Raw genomic sequence first — 13,108 nt, forward strand, 5'->3', positions numbered from 1 at the left:
GGGAACTCAAGGTCACGGAGGCAAGGAGGGACATTTGAACTACCTACTGTGCCGAAGGTAAGCTGGCTAAAACATTTGCTTTGGAAATTGCTCATTATATGCATCAATATGTGTAAGTCGGGTTCCGATGCTTGTTGGTTGTTTGTAGAGCTGGATAATTTGTTAGCATTTCATTCATCTCTCACTGAATCATAAACGAATGGAACCCTTTATCTCAGCACATGATCAAAGCTCCATCTGTCTACAGTTTCAGCAGAAATCTAGATCAACTGACAGACCACCATCGCTAAGACCAATGCAAGCCACCTATCCTACTGTGCTCCCCAAACCGGATCTTTTCAATTTTCCGACCTCGAGGTCTGGTCTTGATCATGGTCTGCAAATCCCAAGCTCCCAATTTTTGGGGAAAATTTGACCCATTTTTTGGAAATTTTGGGGAAACCGCCATAGTAAGCTTTGGGGAAATGGCACAAAAATCCCAAATTGTTGGAGTTTTTCCCCAGAGTTGGGAGCTTGGGATTCTTCTCTTCCTGGAGAGATTTTGCCTAAATAGTCGACACCATGGGCAAAAGACCGATTTTTAGCCTTTATTTCCTCCAAAATCTAAGTTCTAAAATTCGCCTTAATTTTACCATTGTTGGTTTGCTGTGCAGTGATAAGGTCTGTTGACGCGGGTTAATCCTTGCAGCATTTATTCTATTGGAAATCTAGTTGTTTTTGAAAGTGTTCACTGGTGTACTGATGGCATGTATCCGGTTGGGGTGTTCTAGCAGTTGGCCACACACAAACAAACAATGAAATCTTCGTCTTTTTAAAGACGGAATCGCACTCTGAGTTTATTTGTCCTCGGTTTTTAAACCCTAATTAGGATTCAAATACCGAGAACTCTCAAGAAGCTTCAAAATCTGGGGAAACTTCATGATATTTCCCGAGCCAGGGGAAATTCTAGGGGTTTTAGTCCCATTCCCTCAAGATTTCTCAATCGTTCTCCCCAAAAACTAATGAAGTTTTCCTTAAAATTGGGAGAGCTTCATAAGACCTAACTGAAACACCTTATCCAATGTCTTTCCGAAATCCATAAATATCATATCGACAGTTGAACCACTATCTTGTGCTGCTGTCGAACCCTTTCTCAGACTTTGTAAGTTAATTAAGCATGAATTTTCTAAAGCACGAGTTTATCAGGTGTTAAAATGTGTGATACTACATGGTTTAATAACTTCGCCCGATTTTTCTTCAAATACATTAGCTACCCTACTAGTTATACTAACAGGTCAGTAGTTAAACACAATCTGTTGCTTTCCATACCTAAATACAGTGTTCTGAAGTCGTGTCCCGGAGGGATGATACCAATCATAAATATAACCTATCAGGGTCTGGGGACTTGTCAGTTTTAAGGCTACTAAGTAAAAACGACTATCTTAGTTACAAGCAACGGCCCTTTAGTTGCCTCAACATTGAGGATATAAGAAGTATTGATAACTATCTTCGGAGTAGTCCTCATTGAAGCAGTTTGATAAACTAACTGTGATCATATCTGGTTCAGTTAGTGTGTCTTCATTCTCGTGCAACTGTAATAAATGAATCCTGTCACTGCTTTGTCCTCCTGTCAATATGTGAGGAAGAATGTTTCGCACTAGTACGGCTACCTTGTCCCAACTGCCTTTCATAAGAAGTGAGAGTTCTAGAGATAGTCGTTTTACACATACTCCAGACCTTTCGGTACCCACACTTAAGTGATTCGTCACCTTCTTGTTAAAAATGAGTCACAAAAGTGTTTTCTACGCCACAGTAACTATTGGATTTCCTTATCAATCCATGGAGGTAGATGTAATAGCTTATATGGAGTTTAAGATGTGGTAAATGATTTTGCCGCATCTTATAGTATGGCTTTAAACTTACCTCTTCCTGTTCAGTCAAATTATCTATACTGATTAACCAATTTTTTGAGATAGCACAATCTCTGATCCTTTGGATGTTTGCCCACCAGATATTGGGACTGGGTAGAACAGATTCATATGTATACTGTTTTTTAAACCTAAAATACAATGCAATTCGATCACTGTTCTCCACTGAGGACAGTAGGTAAATTTTAGTTACACCATAATGGTGAGTGGGCCCCTAAATGCCATGGTACGGCCGAGGGTAAGGAGAGTCAGCTCACCCCCTCGAAATGCTCTCACACGACCACGCTTACAGAGCGATTGACAGGGAAGTCCCACTCACTACCTTCCCGTGAATGTGTTGTTTGCGAACTTGAGAGGACGAAAAGCGAATGTTCGGCACCTTAACTTGGTTGGTGGATATAGAAGATTGATCTAGGGGAGTTGGAAAACCCTGATTCCAAACCAACAATGCATATGGGCTCCAGGATTCTGAGGAAACAAATGGCGTATGAACCAATCGTTGATGACCGGCTTCTGTGAAACTGCATCTCCTGACGTTGCTCCACTACCTTGTAGATTAGATCTGTAGGTCAAAAATTCCGAGTGTGACCCCTTAAGCAAACTACCGGCTCTGATCTAGGCACTCGGGTAGTATCACAGTCCTCACACAAATTAATGATAACTGCTACTGGCCTCATTGTTATTGTGTGGCGCATATGTATTTGGTGCCTCCCTTTACCAATGTTTATGTGTTCAAATAAATAATGAGTGGAGACAATGTCCAGCACTAGTGGCTCATTTTTTTAAGTTTAAATATGCTGGTTTTGTGATACATTGTACTAATGCACATTGTTGACTAATTGATAGTAGGTTGCCGTCAAAACATCCACTTGAATTTGCTAGTTCTGATAAATTGATTTGCAACCTTGAAATTCCTGATGCTGAAACAGCAATTAAGCTAATTATAAATACATAAATGTGAACCAAAATCAAACTTCAGCTAGTGATTGTTGAGGTAACCGACGTATAAACAACCATTTTACAAATATCTCTAAAAGCGTTAACTGTGGGTTTGGATCTAAGCTTTTGGTAAGATAAGCGTAACAGAAAATAAATAATTTAAAACATGGGATAGTTTATTGCTTTTTGAACTGGTGCCATTTTGAGTAGAGCGTTTACGTTATAGTAAAAGGATAAAGGGCTCATTATTGTTCTCTGGAGGTTTCACTGTTCACAGTTTTGCATGATGTCAAAGTGGTGTCCACTCTCAGTGGTTAAGTCGTTCAACTTCCAGCCACTATGTTGTGGCTTCGAACTCCTCGCCTTTCATTTTGGTTTGGGCAACTGGGTAGTTTCTCTGACTCACACTTAAAGTGTGGCTCAAAGCCGTGTTCACGAATCTGTATATGGTCATTTGAAATTATCGATCAACGCCTTCACATGTTGTTTCCAGTCACTGGGAAAGTGGTTGGTCCAATCCATAACAGTCAACTCTGGAGTCTCGCTGGTCCACTCTAAGACGCATCTGAGATGCCTTATCGGAGACTGTACTAAAATCGTTCATAGTTGAATTCACCGGAATACCTTTTACACTAGCCTGTAGAGATGTTCAGTCTACTGATATTATCAATCCGTTTTCATCATTGACAGTATTATCGCATCGCTAATTCTTCCTTAACCCTATTATTTTCACTTTAATTATCCTCTCAAGAATTATGAATCAGCTTGAGCAAGATCTGCGGACTAAACCGATTTGCCTGATTGTCCTTGGTATGGCAGGTTCAGGCAAAACGACATTTGTGAAGAAGCTAACTGAGTATTTAACAGTTTCATCAAATTCGTCGTATACAATTAATTTAGACCCAGCAGTTTATCATATTCCGTACAATCCTAACATTGGTAAGCCTCAGTTTACTGGTAATGTTTAAAGATATTCGCGATACTGTCAAGTTTAAAGAGGTTATGAAACAATATGGTTATGGACCAAATGGAGCTATTATGACATCGTTGAATTTCTTCGCCTCACAATTTCATAAAGTTGTGGATATAATTAACAGCAACTCCGGAAAGGTTTCCTATGTAATAATCGATACACCTGGACAGATTGAAGTGTTCACATGGTCTGCTTCAGGAACTATTATTACAGAACTATTAGTAAGTTGAATTTTATATTTGTTAGTAAAGGTTTATATTTAGGGCAATTCTTTTCCTACTCTAATTATATACGTAATGGATACTCCACGAAGCCACAATCCTATCACATTCATGTCTAATATGCTCTATGCTTGCAGTGTGTTGTATAAAATGCGACTTCCGTTTATATTAGTTCTCAATAAAGTAAGTACTGTATAATTGCTGTTGGATTTTTTAAATCTTTATTTGACCTACCTTATGTATCTATTACTATGATTCTTTGTTTATCAAATATTACTTTGATTTTGTTTGTTAACTATAAGATGCTTCGCAAAACTTCTATCTTCGCTTCTAATCATTTAAACTGAATATTTTATTCAAGTGATGCATCTAGCTAGACAATAAGATAATGTTAGCGCCGTAAAGCTTAATGTTCTCCAATTCTATTGGGCACATATAACACAACTTTCTGTATAGAGTTCTCAATGCAACTCCATAAGGTATAAGTTGATGAATGTTAACGATGAATTCGATTATTATTTATGTTCCTTTGGCTGTTCTGTTAATTGGAGATATAGTTCAGTGGTTTTAACACTCAATTACTAATCATGATACTATCTGTTCAGACTGTCCTCCCTTATTTTAGTCCCGATCGTTGCTGCTACCTTGATGTGGTGGTCGGGCCTGCCTATCGTGCTGAACCATTCGGGTTATACTGGCTGGAACGATCATCCCTCAAGGCTCTATCATGCCAAGCAAGTCGGTTGAAGAGTGGTAAGACTAAAAGCAGCAAACCCAAGGTCCGAGGGCGAGGTCGTACTGCTGACTGTACAGATGTATGACGGCGGTAAGGTGTTTCCTTCAGACAAACAGCATAGCAGCAATGCTGTATTCTCAAAAAGGAGGGGTGGGGTTAGAAGTGGTCGATTTTAAAAATGCACACCCCACCTTATCCCACGGATTTCCGTCTCCGGCGGTTAGGTCTCAATATATACTAAGCTAACACAAAAACTACCTACAAAATGGTCGTGTGTGACCGGCCTCAAGCAGCTGTTCCTTGAGCATTACGGTTACGCTCTCAAATCACTAAGATGAACTCTAACCGAATTTCCTTTTCTGGTATTTATAGAAGAACCCTTTTACGATGTGGGTAATCAGGATGTGGTAACCACTCTCATACCTCCAACAACACTCAAGACCAATTCCCTCCTCCTTTAGTATAAATGTTTGAATGATGTCATCATCTCTCACTTAGGTAGGTTCATATCAAAGTCTAGTAAATAAGTTCCTAAAAAGCTGCAAACTTAGTTTATTGGGATATTACTCACTGCTAATGATCTAACACTGTAAACATGCATTGAGTAATTTAGGTGAACTACAAAAAATACGTAATAGTCATTTTTCTTTCTAACAGTACGAATACTGGTTATCTTGTATCGCTCAGAAAATTGCTTCCTCATCTTCAAATAAAATAACTCTGTCGTCTATGTCCTACACATATCGAATTTCCGTAGTATATCAGTTCCTGAAAAACGAAGTGTAAGAGAATTCTTTATAACACTTTCTAAATGCAGAAGTGAATCGTTGGAGATTTAGTCCGTTCACTTGGGAAAATGCTCCGTTCTCCTCATCGAAACTAACATGATGAAAAAATGCTTTCTTGTTTCGTAACAGAAGTGCACGATAAATAGAATGTACAAGTCTTCTGTCATTATTTATGTGCTCTTTAGCTGACAATGTTAAAAATTGCTCCTACTTAATATAACAATAAAGCAAATTTAAGTAAAACAGAACTAAGCATTTATAGATGTATTTGCCACTTAATTTTAGACATAAGAGTGTCGTGTGACTGGTTCAGATTGCATAAAAAATTGCATAGTTTATTGTCAGATGATAACCAGGGCATTGGTCTAATTCTTAGATTTAGCTAATGAGAATCATTTTATCACGGAATCCAATATAATTGTTAATCTCGTGAATGACAATACAACATTCAACTATTTGATCGTTATATTTTCGAAAGAGAATAATGTAGCCAGTAATTCACCCTTCTTGCTTGTGCAAATACTTCAGAACCTTATATACCTACTAGTTCTATGGAGAAATAACAACGGACTTAAATGTATCAATGCCGAGGATGGACTTGATAGTCTCAAATACATTAAGCATTTGGTAGAAAGTTAATTATATATATTTCAACAGTAACATCTTTTACTATAACGTTCAGCGATACAGATTTAAGTATCTAAGTGAATACGTATTTGATGTAGGAGGTTCCTATTTGTCTTGTTGATGGGTGTCCATACTTATGAAATGTGATTCTATCAAATACTGTTCACTCTCTACAAAATCAAGTGTAATTAAGTCACATTTCTGTCCACCCCTATTTCCGAATGTAAATGGGATTGTGTATTTTATGGGTTTACCAGTGGTTACCGTTGTAATTGCTATTTCCGTAAAATATTCGTACGAACTGAGGTATAAATAAGGGACTAAAATTTTTTTGCATTTCACCTTTTTCACTTTTTTTTGTAAGACTGACATTATAGACTGTGATTTCGCCATTCAATGGATGAGGGACTTTGAAACATTTCAAGATGCTCTAGCTGGTCATCAATCAACTGATGGACCATCTGAAATGGAAGGTGATAATCCTTGTCCTGGGACATCACCATACATGAATAGTCTGGTTCATTCTATGTCATTAGTGTTAGATGAATTCTATAGTACTTTGCGTTGTTGTGGTATCTCGTCGATAACTGGTGAAGGCATGAGAAAGTTTGTGGAAGAGATTGATGAAGCGAAAGAAGAATACTTTAAGGTTTGTGATAGTTTCTTACATGAATAATTTTGTGTTTATAGGTAATAATTAAATGTTTCAAAGTATTATCACGCTGTTACTTTGTAAAATGACTACTGATCAGTGTTGAGGACAGGCTTTGATCTATTATCATTACCCGAAGTCTCAAAATGGAAGAGAGCACCTTTAATTTTGCCTTTTTATCACAAATTAGTTATATGGGCAACGGGGAAGTGACAGCAATGCTTATAACAACGCCCAAACTCTCCTTGTTCGCGATCTAATCCCCTCTTCGTTTCGTAGTATTTTTCCTTTCCTTACTATCATCCCTTCTGCAACTTCATCTTTTTTCTGTGCGACACCAGTTCTGACGATCCAAACCCACGAAATCCTCTTCTTGGTCTCAAAACTACATATCCGAGCTTTCAGTGTGCGAGCCCCATGTCAAATCAAACAGGCTTCATAAGCTTGAAATCTGGAATCTCGCGCCACTGACAAATACGGTATCTCCCAAGCTTAGATATAGAATCTCAGTGTGGCCATTCATTTGACCCATCTTGGTAGGTAAACTCCAGGAGTTTTTAAGGATGTTGGTCCATTCTCAGCAGCTAAACTGTCTGGGATACTAGCTAGAGTTTGGGAGCCGGACACAATCTAACTGGATTGAACTCAACCACGGATTGTCCCAGTCCACGAGAGATAATAGAAATTATTTCATGGTAACCACAGATCAATCAGTTTTACTAATAGATCATCTACAGTATTACGCTTGATAACCATCCGACGCTTTTCTGAGTCTCTGTAATCACATGCTTCTGGAGACTAGTCTGTTTTTCGGCCTGAGCGTAAATGTATCAATCGAATTTTCAATCCTACTTCCCAACTCCAGACTATAATTATATCCGTTGATCTTAAGATTACATTCGACTTCGTCGAGTGTATGATTTCATCTGTGTTCATTATTAAAATTTGTAACTAAAAAAATACCTAGACTTTTTAATTGCTTTCTAACTAAACACTTGATCGAGTCAGCGCCTATAGCAAACTATCATCGGAATCGCCAACCTCAAACGGTGTTCGTCAGTATTATCCACTATTTACCTATTCACTTAATTTTGTCGTAAATTTCCTTCCAGAACTAAAACCTTATTCATATATTTTTTTCAGGAATTGATCTCTCTCCTCTAAACTCACTAATCCACCTGGAGTACAGAGCTAACATAGTATTTTTTAATGAAAACGTTACCATAATGCAAAATCTCTTGTATGCCTTGAATAGCGACGCAAGTATGATTTTAATGCTTTTCTCTCCATTTAAATGCAAAATTGTTGATTCAAGACTGGTCTGTGTCGTCACCAACATTTGATCCATAAGAGATAAATTAGTTAGGTGCATTGATCACTACACTTATTGCATCAACCTTTATTGCTCGCATCATGATTCACTAACTTTCAACGGATATAGAGGGAAATCATTTGCTTATGTGATGTTATTTAAAATATTGCAGCTTTTATTTGATCCGCTCAAGATCATCTACCGTTGGCTTCAAATTCTAGTTTTTCTGACAAAGATTATTGTTATTTGATGGATCATTGATGCTACATTGTTTCAATCTCTTCTATTCATATTGTTATTTTCACTCCATAGTGCTAATGTGATATGCCAAGTTGGGCCAATTCACATCTGTCCCAGGTTCTAAGTTGGTATTTGTTTCTGTTTGAATGAAGTGTCATTGCAGTAGTCTTCTTTGCATTTACTTATTTATATTCTGAAGATAGCAAAATTGATATCTCACTATTCTGAATATATTAGTAATAGAACCTCTTGGATTTTATGCAGCATTTTTCTTGTGTGTTCGTATTTTCACCCGAATTCCATAGTGTTCGCTATATACTATATTGTAGTCTTCCTTATTACTCTTCCAAAACCTCTATTCACTTTTCTATGGAAACGACAAAACAAACAGTTTATAACTGTGATGAGACGGCTTTTGTGCCTGTCGGAGATGATAAGGTTTAAGTTGTTTTGGTATCTAAAATCTAACTTGATAGTGTATGCTGAAAATGGTTATTTTTTTATATGCATCACAGCTAGGCATCATAATTTTCAAGAGTTTGTCACTACATCATAGGTCTTATTATCTTGTATTCATTCACAGATAAATCTTCCGAGTTTGTATGCTAAACAAGAAAAAAACAAGCAAAATTCAAGTGGTAAGTTAGTATTATATATATATCTTATGCAGTAAACTGTGGACTATACATACCGTATAAGATTTGAACACGCGACTCAACGTACTAATCAATTCCAGTGAAACATGATTCGACACCGTAACTTAGGGATCTAAACTGACGTTATAGTTGTACTATTCAAATAATGTGATAAAGATCTATAAAATCTAATCAATATTATCCATTTTTCTTGAGGGTTGTATCACTAAGTTAGTGTGTAAGACTATTCACTCCTTATTATGGAACTGCCATTCGATTTGGACTAATAAGGACTTGACACACATGACATTGATCACCACCCAGTGATCAATCAATTGTGAATGCATCTCAGTCCTACAGGAGGTCGGTCGCGGCCCGAATAGCCTAGTAGTAACTCCTCTGACTGTGAAGCTGGGTGACACGGGGACGAATCCGTTCCAGTCCCCTCAAGATTACAGGTACACCTTGCTGACCGACGAGTGACAAATAGCACTAAACCCGGGTCCAGGGTTTCCTGTTGACTACCTCCAACCACCATCTTATCTCAACATAGTGCACGCAATGTTGAGTCACCTAAACTAGTGGCTACATTGCAACTTGGTTGATAACATTCGATCTGCACTAATAAGGACTTGACACACATGAGATTGGTCACCACCCAGTGATCAATCAATTGTGAATACTAGTACCCTGCTTCAATTATTAATATTTCAAATCTATTTAACAAAAATTGTTTTTGAGTTATTACTTATCGGATTTTTATGTTTGTTTTGCATTCAGATAAATCTAGTAAGTGTCATTCATCCAAACATGGATCAATGCTTTTGGATTTGGCTGGTAATGATGACGAAGCTGAAAATGATCCGCTACCTGATGTTGATGGTATAGAAATTCGTCCACACAGTGATTCAGATGATAACGATGATGATGATGAATTTTTAGAATCAAAAGATCTCACATCTATTCAAAGTAGGTTTCAGTTAACTAATCAAAATTTTAAATGATAACAAAGCGCTTAATCTTAAAAAAGTTCATTCTGAGGAGATTGTCTATCAAGTTATGAGATTTCATATTATGCCACTTATTTACTCTCATATTTGTTATAATCCATTGTTTTACGTTAATCGAAGCGCCCCCAAATGCCTTGGTACGACCGAGAGTGGGGAGAGTCCGTTCTCCCTCTCGAAATACTCTCACACGGCCACGCGTATATAGCCTCTGCCAGGGAAGTCCCACTCATTGCCTTCTCGTGGCGGGGGTGTTGTTTACGAAAATGAGAGAACGAAAAGCAAATGTCCGGCGCTTTAACCGGATCCCAAACCAAATTAATGGTGCACATGGGCTCCAGTATCCTGAGGGAACAAATGGCGTACGAACCAATTGTTGGTCACCGGCTACCATCGGACTGCATCTCCGTACTTTGCTCTACTGCCTTGTGGATCAGACCTTCAGGTTAAAGGCTCGGAGAGTGTCCCCCTAAGATAACCACCTGTTCCGGTTCGGGCACCCGGGCAATATCACATCCCTCACACATATCGAATGAGATTTGTGTGGTGCATATGTATTTGGTGCCTCCTTGTACCAATATCTGTGTTTTAAAATAAAATAATGATCGAAGCTATTCTACAGTACTACTGTGTTGTTATCTGAAAATTTTAATATGGAATTTATCGTCAACAAGCTTCCTTCTATAATACACATAGATTTTAATTAGTTGTAATATGTGTAATCTCATGATCGGATAGATTTTCTGCTTATTTAGAGATTGTTTCTTTGAGATATTTCAATCTCATATATAGAAACATCTTAATCCCTTGCCAAATTTCCTTATGAATTCACATTTTTCAACTGCTTGTTTCTTCTTCTACTTGGTTGTATGTTGTTGAATAAATAATAAATCAAGAGTAAGGCAAATATAATACATGACACTAAGTGATAAAGCACATACTAGAGTTGAGAATGTAAGACGGTGTGCCTGGACTGTAGTTTAGAAATTGATGTCTTTATCAGTAATCACTCCTTAGTTCTATTATATTCAAATGTAACAAATAGGACAACCGGTGTGATGTTCAGTTGTGCCTACCTATTTGGAAATTTTTGTTTACTTATTTAAACATATAAATATTGGTATAAATACACACCAAAATGTATATGCACCACACAAATCATTGAATTTATGTGTGGGCTGGAATACTGCTCAAGTGTCTAAACCAAAATAGGAGGTTTTCTTAGGGGACCATCACTCAGCCTCTAACCCAGGGATCTGATCCACAGGTTAGTGAAGCGATGTTAAGAGGTGCAGTTTCATGACACCCAGGGACCAACAATCAGCATTCGATCTCTCAGGATCCTGAAGTTCATGTGAACCGTTAGTTTGGAATCAGAGTATTCCAACTCCCTTAGGTGTACGCTCCATATCCACCAACCCGGTTTAAGTATTGGATATTCGCTTTTCTTCCTCTTAATCTCGTAAACAACAACTCCATGAGAAGATAGTGAGTAGGACTCCCATTTCAGTGGTTTTCTATATATGCGTTGCCACATGTGGGCATTTCAAGAGGGAGCAGACACTCTCCTCCCTCAGCCGTACCAGGGCATTCGGAAAACTCGGAGGCCTCAGTACTAGCGTTTCACTGAATATTAAAGTGTGTTTTTACCCCTCTGTAATAGAAAACCCACCACAAAATGTGTGAGTTCTGTTTCCAAGTTGATAACTAAATCGTCAACCTTAAATTTGAAAATCATAATTTTGAAGTGTAGTATGAAAAACAAACAACATCACATACAAGAATAACGGAGATTAGACTCTACTAAAAGCTGGGCGTGTGAAACGTCTGAAATCATGTTATAACAACTTTCCTCATCAGTATGTGGTTGTGAAGATTATTATGTTTTTGATTGAGATCATAAACCGATTGATGCTAGACCACCACTGAAAACCTGGAAGCACTTGACAGCCGTCTCATCCTTTCGTGGGAATCCTCATCAGTGCGCAACCACGATACCGCTCGCTGGATTCGAACCCAGGGCCTTCACTCTCGCGCTCAAATACTTAACGATTAGACCATTGAGCCGGCATTCAACGGTGTTAATGTCTAATTTCAACCAATCCACGAAATCGCGCGACCATCTTCCATTGTTCAATATCAATCGGTTCATGATCTCAATCACAATTTTCTTAGCGTACGTTAAGCTGTAGATTTCAAGTTTACTGCTTCAAATGGTGATCTTAGTTGCACGTTTGCTTTGTTCCAGAGTTCATACCACTTAATTTTTTTCTGGTTAACGTTTTTTTAACGAGTTAGTTTTCTACGGGATAGGGTCGCTTACTGTATGCCCAACCCTCCTCCTTTAACCGGACTTGAGAACCGGCACTAATCCTAGAGGGGCTTCAGGCGGAGTTATACCATTTACTAGCAATATCTCTAACATAAAACTTCAAATAGTAGTATTTATCATCATCATCATACTGATATGTTTGTTTATTTTGTTTAAATCTAGATAAATTTCAACAATCATGCTCTGTTGATCCTGTTCCTTCTATGAATTGTGAAAACTAACTCCTTCTATAAATGGAAACAATTATTTTGTACAAAATATAAATATTTTTTGTTGCTGAGATTCTAGCATTTTTGTTATGATGAATATTATTGAATAGAAAATGAAGAGAATTCAGCGAAGAAAAATTTTCTCTTCTCGACGAAAACATTCAGTTAATCTATACATTCGTATTTATGTCAATATATAATCATTGAGCCGGGATTATATGGAAGTCCTACTCACTACTTTTTCACGGTGAGAGTGTTGTTCACGAAATCAAGAGGACGAAAAGAGAATGTCCAGTGCTTTAACCGGGTTGGTGGATATGGAGGGTTCACTTAGAGGAGTTGAAAACCCTAAAACCAAATCAATGGTGCATATGGGTTCCACAATCTTGAAGAAATAAATGGCGTATGAACCAATTGTTGGTTACCGGCTACCATGGGACTACATCTCCGTACGTTGCTCTACTGTCTTGTGGATCAAACCTTTAGGTCGAGGGCTCCAAGTATGGCCCCCTAAAAAAACTACCTGTTTC

The 13,108-nt window shown here is 37.9% G+C and overlaps 1 protein-coding gene across 2 annotated transcripts; it reads left to right on the forward strand.

Moving 5' to 3' along the window:
* The first annotated feature begins 32 nt into the window (after positions 1 to 32).
* GPN1_1 (GPN-loop GTPase 1) lies at positions 33 to 13,018 on the forward strand. 2 transcript variants are annotated; one of them, XM_051212753.1, is made up of 7 exons: positions 33 to 57; positions 3,598 to 4,040; positions 4,083 to 4,223; positions 6,556 to 6,840; positions 8,979 to 9,033; positions 9,811 to 9,999; positions 12,532 to 13,018. In XM_051212753.1, exons 2-7 carry the CDS (start codon positions 3,807 to 3,809, stop codon positions 12,588 to 12,590), a joined length of 963 nt encoding a protein of 320 aa, XP_051068664.1. In that variant the 5' UTR covers positions 33 to 57; positions 3,598 to 3,806; the 3' UTR covers positions 12,591 to 13,018. The 2 variants fall into 2 exon arrangements, with proteins under 2 accessions (XP_051068664.1, XP_051068665.1); XM_051212752.1 differs by lacking the exon at positions 33 to 57 and having other exon boundaries at positions 3,598 to 3,785; positions 3,817 to 4,040; positions 4,071 to 13,018.
* Positions 13,019 to 13,108: the final 90 nt, after the last annotated feature.

Source organism: Schistosoma haematobium, chromosome 3, assembly GCF_000699445.3.
Source record: "Schistosoma haematobium chromosome 3, whole genome shotgun sequence".
In the NCBI taxonomy this organism is placed as follows: Eukaryota; Metazoa; Platyhelminthes; class Trematoda; order Strigeidida; family Schistosomatidae; genus Schistosoma; species Schistosoma haematobium.

Excerpts from the sequence above, each read along its gene's own strand:
- GPN1_1 (XM_051212753.1), top strand. The coding sequence starts at position 3,807 with ATGTTTAAAGATATTCGCGATACTGTCAAGTTTAAAGAGGTTATGAAA. Across the intron at positions 4,224-6,555 it reads TTATATTAGTTCTCAATAAA|ACTGACATTATAGACTGTGA; the intron begins GTAAGTACTGTA and ends TTTTTTTGTAAG. Across the intron at positions 6,841-8,978 it reads CGAAAGAAGAATACTTTAAG|ATAAATCTTCCGAGTTTGTA; the intron begins GTTTGTGATAGT and ends ATTCATTCACAG.